The 13,420-nt window shown below is 50.0% G+C and overlaps 1 protein-coding gene across 1 annotated transcript; it reads left to right on the top strand.

The window, feature by feature from the left end:
- Positions 1-903: 903 nt before the first annotated feature.
- On the top strand, positions 904-4,656 carry LOC306815790 (U1 small nuclear ribonucleoprotein A-like; the record flags this gene model as incomplete). Its single annotated transcript, XM_079332335.1, is given in 6 exon segments — positions 904-943; positions 946-969; positions 1,656-1,754; positions 1,757-1,827; positions 2,969-3,092; positions 4,013-4,656. Coding segments are annotated over 5 exon segments (333 nt in total). The 3' UTR covers positions 3,068-3,092; positions 4,013-4,656.
- Positions 4,657-13,420: the final 8,764 nt, after the last annotated feature.

Below are 13,420 nucleotides of genomic sequence, written 5' to 3'. Positions count from 1 at the left end.
GGAGGAGCTGCCCCCACGCACCGCAGCGCTCCGTGCCCGGCCCGGGCTCAGAGGACGCCACTCCCACCTGGCCTTTGATTGGCTGCAGCCGTGCGGGGGAGGCGGGTGTTGCTGAGAGGAGCCGCTGATTGGTTGATTCGGGAAGAAACCGCGCGCTGATTGGTTGGTTCGGGGAGAGACGCGCCACTATTGGCTGGCTCGGCAGAGCCAGTGGCGGGAGAGCGTGAGGGCTGTGTAGGAAGCTGAGGTGGGTCCGGGGCGGATTTGGAGGGGTTTGAGGTGGGTATGAGGGAAATGGAGTCGTCTGAGATGAGTTTGGGATGTATTTGGGGGGAACTGAGGCGGTTTGAGGGTCTTTTGCGGGGTCTGTGGTGTATTTGGGGAGAAATGGGGGGGGGGTTCTGAGGTGGGTCTGGGAGAGCTTGGGGACATTTTGGGGGCTCTGAGAGGAAATTGGAGGGCTTTGGACAGAACTGGGTGTCTGTGAGTTGAGTCTGATGAGAAATGGGGGATTGGGGGGTTTGGGGAGCATCGAAGGGGAATAGGGGGGTCTGAGGTGGGTTTGGGGGGAATGGAGGGTCTGAGGGGGCTTTGGGGTGAGCTTGAGAGGGTCTGGAGGGTTTTTTGAGGGATCTGAGGGGAGGTTTTGAGAGGAACTTGGAGTATCTGGGGCTTCTGAGGGGGGTCTGGGAGTTTGGGGGGAGTCTGAAGGGCTTTGAGGGGGTCTGGGGAGGGTTTGGGAGGGTCTCACGTGGGTCTGGGTTAAATTTTGGGGGGACTGGCAGCGGTCTGAGGGTATTTGGGAGGGTTTAGGTGGGTCTGGGGTGGATTTGGAGGTTCCAGGGGGTGAAGGGGTCCCGGACCCCCCCAAATCCCCCTCTGTCCCCACAGACAGTCCCAGCCATGGCGGCGCAGGACACCCACCCCAACCACACCATCAACAACTCAATGAGAAGATCAAGAAGGACGGTGAGGGGGGGCTGGGGGGCTGTCCCCATTGTCACTTGTCTTTGTCCAGACTGTCACCTGTCTGTGTGTCCCCACTGTCACCTGTCCTTGTCACTGTCCCCATTGTCACCTCTCCGTGTGTCCTGTGTGTGTCCCCAGAGCTGTCCCTGTCCCCAGTGTCACCTGTCCTTGTTCCTGTCCCCAGAGCTGTCCCTGTCCTTTTGCCCTCTCTTTGTCCCCATCTTTTCCTTGTCCCTGTCATTGTCCCCTGTGTCCCCAGAGCCAAAGCAGTCCCTGTCCCCATGGTCACCTGTCCTCTCACCGTGTCCCCATTGACACCTCTGTCCTTGTGATTGTCCTTTCTGTCCTTGTCCCCAGAGCTGAAGGCATCCCTGTCCCTGTTGTCATTGGTATGGCCCCATTGTCTGCTGAAGGAGTCTGTGTCCCCATTGTCCCTGTGCTGTCCCCATGTCCCTGTGCTGTCCCCACTGTCACCTGTTCCGATGGTGACCGTGCTGTCCTTTTGTATCCCCAGAGTTGAAGAAGTCCCTTTGTGTCCCCAATGTCACCTGTCCCCACTGTCCCTGTGCTGTCCCCACTGTCCCTGTGCTGTCCCCACTGTCACCATGCTGTCCCCACTGTCACCATGCTGTCCCCAGTGTCACCGTGCTGTCCCCAGTGTCACCGTGCTGTCCCTGTCCCCCCAGAGCTGAAGGAGTCCCTCTGTGCCATTTTCTCCCCCTTTGGGCAGGTTTTGGACATTTTGCTGTGGCGCAGTCTCCACATGCGGGGCCAGGCCTTTGTCACTCTCAGGAGATGAGCAGCGCCAGCACCGGCCTGCGCTCCATGCAGGGCTTCCCCTTCTGGGACACACCCACAGTGAGACAGGATCTGGGGCCAAATACTGGGGTCTGGGGAAAAAAAAACACAAATCTGGGGAAAAATCCCTGAAATTCTGGGAAAAAGCCTGAAATCCCGATTAAAAAAACCCCAAACAAACAGCAAAATCCCCTGGGATCACTCTCAAATTAAACTGAGAATAACCCATAAGCTTCTCCTTGTACAAGAAGGCCATGGTGAGACACAAATTTGGGGGAAAATTCTGAAACATTGTAGAAAATTCTGTAGAAAATTGTAGGAAATTGAAATTCTGGGGAAGATCCTGAATTCCTGGGAAAAAAAACCCAAAAATGCAGCCTCAAATATTCCTAAAGTCCATCCTGGAACCTCCCAGAGCTTCGCCTTCTATGACAAACCTGTGGTCGGAGCCAAATCCTTTGGAAAAGTATCTGAATTTTGGGAAAAATTCTGAAATTCTGGGAAAAACCTCCCAAATTCTGGGAAAAAACCCTAAATTCTGGGAAAAAATCCAAAAACCCAGTATCAAATATCCCCAAAATCCCACAAAAAAACCCCAACTCCAACCAGGAACACTCCAAAACCCAACCAGGAGCTGGCCCAAAGCTTCCTCTGATACAAGCAACTCATGGTGGGAGCTAAATCCTGGAAAAAATCCCCTGAAATTCTGGGAAAAATCCCCTGAAATTCTGTGAAAAAATCTGAACTCCAGCCAGCAATTCCCAAAGGTTTCCCTTCTATGCCAAGCCCATAATGAAACTTCAAATTCAGCCTGGAACCCCCAAAAATATGTTGGAAACCCCCAAGACCCTCTGGGAACTCCTCTAAAACCTCTCTCAATTCCCCCCAAATTACTCAGAAACTCTCAAATCCCCCCCCCCCCCCCAAATCTCTCTGAATTCCCTCAAATCCCTCAGAAACTCCAAAATCCCCCAGAAATCCCTCAGAAAACCCCCAAATCCCTGCTGGAAATGCCCCAAATCCCCCAGAAACCCCAAATCTCTCAGAAATCCAAAAATCCCCCTCAAAATCCCTCAGAAAACACCCAAAAGCCTCCTAGAAATGCCCCAAATCCCTTAGAAGCCCCAAAATTCCCTCTGGAACCTCCCAAAATGCCTCCTGGAACTCCCCCAAACCCCTCAGAAACCCCAAAATATGGGAGGTGCCGTTGCAGAGGATCCAGTTCACCAAGATGGACTCGGACATCGCAGCCAAGATGAAGGAAACATTTGTGGAGCTGGAACAGGACAAGGGGGCATAGGGAACAGTGCCTTGTGAGTTATGGGGTCAGTTGTGGGGTTTGTGGTCAGTTCTGGGATTTGGGGTCAGTTCTGGGATTGGGATCAGGACAAGCACAAGGCCAAGGGCGGGGACGCACCTGGCCCCAAAAAGGGAACGGGATACAGGGGGGCACAGGGAGCTGTGCCTGTGAGTTACGGGGTCACTTAAGAGATTTGGGGTTATGGGATTTGGGGTCACTTATGGGATTTGGGATAGGGTGGTTTGGCATTCTGTCTATGCCTTTGGTGTCACTTGGGGTGTTTTTGAGGTAATTTGGTGTTGTCTCTCTGCTTTGGGGTAACTTTGGGCTGTTTTTGCGGTAATTTGGGATTCACTCTGTACTTTGTGGTTTTGGGATAATTTGGGGCTCTCTGTACTTTGGGGTAACTTTGGGCTGGTTTTGGGGTCTCTCCTCAGGGGATGCCACTGCTGGGGCAGCTGCCCCAGATGCTGCCACACCTGGGGGGAACTGCCCTACATCCCCCCCGGGCATGAGCCCAGCCTGGGAATGGCCCCAAACCCTGGAAGGGCCCCCATGCCAACCCCACAGCCTATGAGTGACCCCATAACCTGAGTTATGGGGGATTTATAGGGTTAACGGGGGATTGATGGGGTTAATGGGGTCACATGATCCCACCACTGGAATGGCCCCAAATCCTTGGATTCCCCCCAGGAATGGCCCCATCCCCAGGGGATTTGTAGTTTTTGGCAGATTTTTGGGGATTTTTGTGAGATTTTGGGGGGATGTTTTGGTGTGTATCCAGTGTGACTTTGGGCTGGTTTTGGGGCTGAGTTTTGGGGTGATTTTGCTGATTTGGGGATGATTTTGGCTGATTATGGGGATGATTTTGGCTGCTTTTTTGCTGATTTGGGGCTGATCTTTGCTGATTTTGACTGATTTGGGTTGTTTCCCCCATTCCCGCAGCTGTTGGAGAACCCCCCGAACCACATCCTGTTCCTGACCAAGATCCCTGAGGAGATCTAGGAGCTGATGCTGTCCATGCTCTTCCAGCAGTGAGAGCCAGGAATTGGGAATTCAGGAATTCCGGGGGCTGTGGGAGCTCAGAGTGGGGAGGGGGTGGACTTTTGGGGGAAATATCAGGATTTTGGGGGGAATTTCAGGACTTTAGAGTGGTTTCTGGATTTTTGGAGGAATGTTTCTGGATTGGGGGTGGGGAGGGCGGGGGATTTCTGGATTTTTGGGCAGCATTTCTGAATTTTTGAGGCAAAATTCCTGAATTTTTGGGGGAACGTTCCCAGGTTTTTTGGAGGAACATCCCCGAACTTTTGAAGGGAACATTGCTGGGTTTTTAGGGGGAATGTTTTGAATTTTTAGGGAACACTTCTGAATTTTTGAGGGGACATTCCCAGGTTTCTTGTGAACCATTCCCGGATTTTTGGGGGACATTGCCTTTTTTTTTTGGGGACCATTCCTAAGTTTTTGGGGAAACATTCTTGGGGTTTTTGAGGAAACATTTCTGAATTTTGGGGAACATTTCTAAATTTTTGAGGGAACATTCCTAAATTTTTGTGGTAGCATTCCCATGTGTTTTGGGGTACCATTCCTGGTTTTTTTGAGGGAACATTCCTGGGGTTTTTGAGAGAACATTCCTGAATTTTGGGGAACATTCCTGAATTTTTGAGGTTATGTTCCTGAATTTTTTGAGGACCATTCCCAGGTATTTTGGGAGACCATTCACTGGTTTTTGTCGGGCCATTCCCAATTTTTTGGGGTACCACTTCCAGGTTTTTGTGGTACCATTTGCAGAGCTTTTGGGGACCATTCCCAGATTTTGTGGTGGCCATTCCAAAATTTTTGTGGTACCATATCTTGGTTTTTTGGGGTACCATTCCCAGGTGTTTTTGGGACCATTCGCAGGTGTTTTGGGGTACCATTCCTGGTTTCTTGGGCTGTCCCTGACCCCGTTCCCCGTGCCAGGTTCCCGGGTTCAAGGAGCTGTGCCTGTGCCCGGGCGCCACAGCATCCCCTTGGTGCAGTTCAACACTGAGGTGAAGGCGGCGCCGCCCGCGGGGCCCTGCAGGGCTCCAAGATTACCCAGAGCATCCCACAAAGATCTCCTGCACCAAAAAGGGATTCCAAACCCGAAAAACGCTTGCCTGGAATACCTGAAAACTGTCCCAAAACACCCCAAATCCCAGAGCAATGCCCCAAAATCCCAGAGAAACACCTCAAAGCCACCCCTGAATACACCCCAAAACTGCCCCAAAACACCCCAAAATCCCAGAGAAATGCCTCAAAACCACCCCTGAATACCCCAAAACTGTCCAGAAATGCCCCAAATCTTTTCAGGCCGCTCAAAAATCCTATGGAAACACCCCAAAATCCCATAGAAAGCCCCTAAAATCCCTCCAAACCACCGCTAAATGCTATAGAAACACCCTAAAATCCCTCCAACCCCCCCCCCCAAATCTCTCAATGCTGCTCCCAAAATCCCAGAATTGCTCAAAACCAGCCCAAAATGCAAAAAATCCCAGAAAACTGTCCACAAATCCCATTGAATTGACTCCAAATCCCATACAAATACTCTAAAATCCCCCAAAACTGTTCCAAAAATGGTCCTGACCCTGTTCCAAAGATTCCACCTGCCCCCACTCCCCCAGGTCAGTTCAGCTCAGCCCAAATCCTCCATTTTTTACCCGAAATCCTCCCTTTTTTATCCCAAATCTTCCATTTTGTATTCTAGATCTTCCTTTTTTATCCCAAATTCTTTTTTTCTCCCAAATCCCCCAATTTTTAGCCTCAAAATTCTTCTTTGTATACTCCAAATGCCCTTTTAAGACCCCAAATTTGCCTTTTCACAGCCCAAACCTGTTGTGCATCCCAAATCCCTTTTCCCACCTCAAAATCTCCTTTTCCTACCCCACAACCCCTTCTTCCACCCAAGGTGCTTTCCTGTCTACGCCAAATCCTTTTTCTGACCCAAAATCCTCAATCCCCACCCCAAATCCCCCTTTCCTCCCTCCAAATATCCTTTTCCATCTCAAAATCTCCTTTTCCCACCCCAAATCCCCTTTTTAGGTTTCCCCAGGTGTTTTTGGGGTTCCACTGGGGTTTTTGGGGTTTTTCCCAGCATCGTACCCGGGGTCTCTGCAGACATTGCACCAGGAGCTGCCCCCACCCCAAATGAATCCCAAATCAACCTTAAATCAACCCCAAATGAACCCAGCTGTGTTCCTCAGGGCTGGAATGGTTTGGGGGGGAGTTTGGGGTCTGGTGGATTTGACCCCAAAGTTTGGGGAAGGGAGAGGTTTGATCCTAAAGTCTCGGGGGGGGGGGGGGGTGATACTCCTGGGTTTGGGATCAGAGGGTTTGACCCCAGAATTTGGGGATCAGGGGCATTTAACCCAAATTTTGGGATCAGAGGGGTTGGACATTCCAAATATTTCAAACCCCAGAGGTTGGGAATTGGGGGTTTAACCCCAAAGTTTGGGGTCTAAGGGATTTTGATCCTCAAACTTAGGGTCAAGGGTGTCTTACACCTCAGGATTTGGGGTTTGGGGAGGTTTGGCACCAAATTTTGGGGATTTGGAGGATTTAACCCCAGAGTTAGCAGTTGGGGCTGAGATGATCCTAAAATTTGTGATCTGGGGGGGGGGGGGGGTTGACACCCAGGGGTTTGGGTCTGGGGGGTTTTTGACCTCAGAATTTGGCAATCAGCGGGGCTGAATCCCAAATTTTAGGATCAGAGGTGTTGGACACCCCAAATACTTCAAACCCCAATGTTTGGGGATTGGGGGTTTTGACCCCCTCAATTTGGGGTGAAGGTTGAGATCAAAACGATTCCCTGGAAACAGTGGCGAGACCGGGAACGGGATTGGGAACAGGATCAGAATTGGGAATGGGAATGGGAACGGGATCAGGATCGGGAACGGGATCGGGATCGGGAACAGGAATGAAATAGCAATTGGGAATGCAATCGAATTTAGGAATGGGAATGGAATCAGGATTGGGAAAGGGATCGAGATTGCAAATGGGATAGGGATTAGAAAGGGGAATGAGATTGGGAACGGGAATGGGAACAGAATTAGGGATGGGAACGGGATTGGGATTGAGAATGGGAACAGGAATGGGATGAAGATTGGGAATGGGAACGAGATAGGGATCAGGACCAGTAATGGGATCGGGATTGGAATGGGAATAGGAATGGGATCAGGATCAGGAACAGGACTGGGAATGGGAAGGGGAACAGTAAGAAGATTGAGAATGGGATCAGGAACAGGAATGTGTTAGGGATTGGGAACAGGATTGGGAATGGGAAGAAGTTTGGGAAGGGGAACATGAACGAGATAGGGATTGGGAACAAGATCTGGGTGCTAAAGCCGTGATATAAATAGGTGTCTTGGTTGGGAAATCTCAAATTGGAGAACCAAAACCAGTACAGGCAGGAACAACTTTTCCTGGCTGGGAACTGGAATTCCAGACCCTGGCAGTGTGATCCATGCAGGACCATCCAGGCTGGGATGATGGGGGCTGGGATCACATGGACTGGGATCCTCCTGACTGGGACTGCACAGACTGGGACCAGATGGATCAGGGCCTTCCAGACTGGGATTGTACAAACTGGAAACACATGGACTGGGATTGTACAAACTGGGACCATATGGACCGGGATTGTACAAACTGGGACCATATGGGCTGGGATTGTACAAACTGGGACCATATGGACCGGGATTGTACAAACTGGGACCATATGGACCGTTCTGGCTGCACCAGGACGATGTGAACCGATGGGGCCCCGCCCCACCCAGGGGTCCCTCCCAGTCCCGTTCGGGAGCGCAGCCAAAATTCCCCAGAGTGAACGCGGAGGTCCCAGAGCGCTCCCGGTGTCGGTCCCAGTCTTGGAGCAGTCCTGGAGCGCTCCTGGTGCTGAATCTGATCCTGGTGTTGATCTCAATTCCAGAGCAGGGCTGGTCTTGGTCTCAGTCTAATTCCTATATGAGTACCAGTCTCGGTGCTGGTTCTGTTTCCAGTCTTGGTCTCAGTCACTATCTCAGAGTGGTTCTGGTCCCAGTGCTGGTACCGGTGCCGGTGCTGGTCCCAGAGTGCTCATAGTGCCAATCTCAGTCTCGGTACTGGTTCCGGTGCCGCTCCCAGTCCCAGAATTCTCCCGGTGCTGGTCCCAGTGTTGGTGCTGGTCTCAGTCTTGGTCCCAGTGCCAGTTCTGGAGCCCATTTTGGTCTTGGTCTCCATACCAAAGATTTTTGGCCTGTTTGGGTGATTTTAGGATAAACTGGGCAGTTTTAGGTTGGATTTTAGGCACCATTTGGATAACGTTAAGTCCATTTTCCGAATTTTAGACCCCATTTGGTGTGGATTTGAGGCCCCCTTGGCTGATTTTAGGCCAAACCTTGTGGATTTAGGCTGCATTTGAGGCCCTTTCAGGTGATTTTAGGCCAAACCAGGCCCTTTTAGGGCTGTGTGGCCCTTTGGCTCTGCCCCTTTCCCCTCACAGTTCCCACCCCAGAGAGAGGAGAGCCCCAGAACCCCAAAGCGGGACCCCGAGAGGGGGGAGGGACCCCTGGGATTGCCGGGACCCCGGCGGGGGTGCTGGGGCTGGAGGGACGCGATGGCCGCAAAGGGGTTCGGGGGTCCCAGTGCCGGGAATGGCTGCTCCCAGTATGAGCCCGGTCGCTCCCAGTATGAGCCCGGTCACTCCCAGTACGATCCTGGTCACTTCCCCTCGGTGCCGGCAGGATCCCTGTTGTTCCCAGTATGAACCCAGTCATTCCCAGTCATTCCCAGTCATTCCCCATGATGACACACTTTGCCCCCAGCAGGGTCCCAGTTGCTGCCAGTTCCTCCAGCTTTTGTCTAGTGTGTTCCCAGTTCTCCCAGTTGCCCCCAGTACAGTTGCAATCACTCCCGGTGTAACAGAGTATGTGTAAGGCTTTGCTAATCAAACATTGCTAAATTAGGGAACATGGCCAAAAGACCACTGAAACTTGCTTAAGGAAAACGTGTAGGCGAAGGAGGCAGAGACGTAAGGAAGGGGAGAATGCTGGAAAGCCCCAGGGGTCAGCATAAACACATCCTATGGACCCCGACCATAAAATCCCCCAGCCTTTCACCTAAGGGAGGCACAGAAACCGAGGTCAAAATTACAGCATTACGGGAACCAGCAAGGGGAATTTTAATTAAGAAAAGGAATCCACCACTTTTCTTTTACTTTATGTATTTGATAATCATTTTAGGCTGCATATAGGAAAAGGGAGTGCGGGCAGAAGGTAACCTCCATCAACCATTTAAGAGGTGCTTAATTAGATAGGAAAATCAACATGTGATACAGACTATTACAACTCCTGGAGCACCTAGTTTCACGATCACTCTGTGCCAAATAGTGCCCATAGGCCCTTGCTCAAATCTGAAAGGATTCTATTTCTGTCCTAGCTCCAACCCGGACGAGGGTATTGTAATAGCCCTGGACAGTATTATTGTGCACACTGGGGATGTGAAACAATTGCATCACACTGGAATCCAGGAGCAGGAAGAAATAAAGCTCTTAGTGTAGAATGGAAACCAAAAAAATGTATACCTCCCAAGAGAGAATGCAGCGGGGGAATAATCCAAACAGGACAAGTGATGATTATTCCCAGAATCACATACCACCCTGAAGAATTTGTGTATGATAATCAGAACTCTCCAAACCATCAATTACAAAAACGAGAACTATTTATCACTTTGACTATAGCCACCCTGATGGCTGTAGGAATTGCAGGTGCAGGGACAGGGATAACCTCACTTGTGCAGCAGAGCCAAAGGTTTCAATCACTCGGAATAGCTGTAGATAAGGATGTAATTCCAATTGAAAAATCAATCAGTGCATTAGAAAAATTGTTAAGATCACTGTCAGAAATAGTATTGCAAAACCATAGGGGACTTGACCTTATGTTTTTACAACAAGGAGGATTATGTGCTGCACTAGGGGAACAGTGTTGTGTTTATGCAGACCATACTGGAGTTGTTAGGGATACCATGACTAAACTCTGGGAGAGCCTAGAGAAACAAAAACGAGAAAGAGAACTGCAGCAGAGCTGGTATGAGTCCTGGTTTAACCATTCTCCATGGCTAACTACCCTACTGTCCACTATTGCAGGACCCCTAATATTGGTGATTTTAGTGTTGACCTTTGGACCATGTATTTTTAACAAAATCATTACAATAGTCAAAAGAAAGCTGGAAGCCCTGCACTTAATGTTGGTAAGAGCACAGGATGAGCCTATACAGGACGAAGGGTTAGAACTGAGCCACGCAGAATTGCAAAGATTTGATCAGCAAAAATGATAAAAAGGGGGAATTGTAACAGAGTACATGTAAGACTTTGCTAATCAAATATTGCTAAATTAGGGAACACAGCCAAAAGACCACTGAGACTTGCTTAAGCTAGCTGAAAGATTATATCTCAAATAGCCATAAACATCTGTATGTGTCTGTGTCCAGTTTGTGGATGATTGAAAAAAAAAGATAGGAAAAAGTCAACCAATGGCTAAGAGAAGAAGACCACAGCCTTCCTCCCCATGACCACCAGGAGCCAGAAGAGCCCCCAGCAACTGGCTGTGCAGACACAGAAAGAACGTGAGAAGATGCTGAAAGGCACAGACACGGGAGAAGATGAAAATAACAGAGGGACTGACACGGAGTGGGGTGCGCGCCGCTGGTGGAGCGGAGACTCCCCGGACCCCAGCGCTGATTTGCTTATTGCTGCTTGATCAATAAATTCTTTATTGATTGCATTTATTGGAGTTGATCAATTTATTACAGATAAATTTATAACAATGCAGACCTAGAATGGGGCAGGGACCGGGAATGGGGACAGGGAATGGGAATGCAATCAGGGACTGGGAATTCTGCACTTGTCATGGGGACAGGGACCTCGACAGGGACCAAGACCTGGAATATGAGACAGGGATAGGGAACAGAACTGGAAATGGGACTAGAAAGGGAACAGGGACAGGGAATGTGTTCAGGGACCAGGAATGCTAATGGGAATAATGAAGTGGAACTGAGAATGGGACCAGGTGTGGGATGGGGACTGGAAGGAGGAGAGGGACCAGGAATTTGGCTGATAGAATGGGGACAGGGAGCTGGATTAAAAGACTGAGAGCGTGAAGGGAACAAGGAATAAGGGACAGGGTCTGGAACTCCAGGATCGAGACCATGACTGAGAATAGAACAGGGAATGGGGACAGGGACTGAGAATGGGGACAGGGACCAGGACTGGGACCGGCTGTGGGGATTGGTTGTGGCTTTAGATCTTCCCAGAGCAGAGCAGCTGCTGGCTGCTGTAAAGTTGTTTCTTGTCAAGGCACGTCAGGCTCCAAAGGCAAAGAGCCCAAGGCTCTCCAGTCCCTGTTCAATCTCTCTGCCATAAAGTCCCGATGGAAGCAGGAGCAGCTCTCTGCTGCAAGAGGTGGAAGCTGCAGCTGGTGCAGAGTCTCCAGAGGCAGATGCTCCCTGGCCTTTCTTCTTCTGTTCTTTTCTTCTTCATGTTCCTCTTCTTCTTCTCTCACAGGTTGGTAGTGATGATGATGATAGTGGGGGAAGAAGAGAGAGCGACGAGAGAGGAGCGAGAGAGAGCTCTGGATTCAACACACGGATTTTTATTGACAAATTTCCCAATGATCAAAAAACAGGAACCTGAAGCATTTCTCCTAAACCTATTAGAATCCTGGTTTTCTAATACAAAAGCTTATGTCTAACTTGTGCACATTGACTATCTGTTCTATCTGAAGAATATAAAATATATTTTAAATCTATTTTTATTCTGTCTAGAACCCTTATTAAGCTCCAACTGCAGCTTGATTTTTACTTGAGATTCTATGGCTTTTACTTCTTAGGGCATTTAAAACATATTTCTATGTACTTCACACTATGATTTATACTTCTACTTCATATTTATGCAACTTAATATTTCTACTTCTTAAACTAAACCTTAGAGATTTATTTCATGTTGGTGTGGCTTAGTATACTTTATGTCTGAAAATGTTTTTAATTTAATTCTTGCATTCTGTTCTCTCTCAGAGGGACTCTAAAAGGCTTCTGTGTTACACATTCCAACAACTGGGAATGAGGACAGACACAAGGAATGGAACTGGGAATGGGGACAGGGACATGGGAACGGGAGTGAAAAGAGGAACCAGGAATATGGAAATAATAACTGGGGAGATGATATGGGATGGGGATTAACAATATAGGACAGGGAATGGAAATGGGAATATGGTAACAGGATTGGCAATGGGGATATGGGAAGGGGACTGGAAATATAGAAATTGAATTATGGGAATGGGAGTAGCACTGGGAATACAAAAAGGGAAACAGGGCATGGAATATGGGACTGGGAATATGTGAATGGAAACCGGGCAAAGAATACGAGATATGGACAGGGAACGAAACCAGGAATGGGATTTGCACTGAGATGGGAGCAGGACAGGAGTGACAGTGGGGTGAGATGGGAACTGGCAAGGGGCAAGGGGAGTGACAGCGAGGAGAGGGGGATCCTGAACAGGGGACAGCAGGAGCTGGGAGAGGGAGACATGGGGACAGTGTCAGGGCAGGGGGTTGTTCATCAGCTGCCCCAGAACCTCCGCCAGGGTCTCCCAGCACAGCCACAGCTGCTGGGGCTGGGGTTCCTAAAGCCCTGAGCAACCCCCAAGTCCCTCCCTGGAACCCTCAAATCTCTGCAACCCAGCATCCCCCACATCCCCTGGAATATGCTCCCATGTGCCCAACCATGTCATTTTTCAACATCTTAATTTTTACCAGGATGTCGATATTTGGGAAGGACAAAGAGAAATGCAGAGAAAATCCAGGCCACGGGGAGGTTGTGGAGCCCCAGCCAGGTGTCTTCCCAACACAGATCAGCTGCACCAGGGCTCAGGGGGGCTCTGCCCACCGGGGGTCCCTGGGGATCATCCTGCCATGGGGATGGAGCTGCAGCAGCGCACGAAGTTCTTCCTGCACTCAGGGCACTCGCAGGGATTCTCTCAGTGGAGACTCTGTTGGTGTCTGGTCAAGTGAGAGCTCCTGGAGAAGCTCTTCCCACACTGAGGACACTCGCAGGGTCTCTCCCCAGTGTGGATGCGCCGGTGGGTGACGAGGGTGGAGTAGAGCTTGAATCCCTTCCCGCAGTTGGAGCAGTAGAAGGGCCTCTCATCCCAGTGAGTGCGATAGTGCTCGAAGAGATGGGACATTCGCTGAAACCTCTTCCTGCATTTATCACACTCGTAGGGTCTTTCACCAGTGTGGATCCTCTGATGAAGATTCAGGTTTGAGCTCTGGATGAATCTCTTCCCACACTCCCCACACTCGTAGGGC

Source organism: Erithacus rubecula (assembly GCF_903797595.1).
Source record: "Erithacus rubecula genome assembly, contig: scaffold_228_arrow_ctg1, whole genome shotgun sequence".
Classification (NCBI taxonomy): domain Eukaryota; kingdom Metazoa; phylum Chordata; class Aves; order Passeriformes; family Muscicapidae; genus Erithacus; species Erithacus rubecula.
Note: the sequence above shows the minus strand (reverse complement) of the source record. Positions and strands in the feature narration are given on the sequence as shown.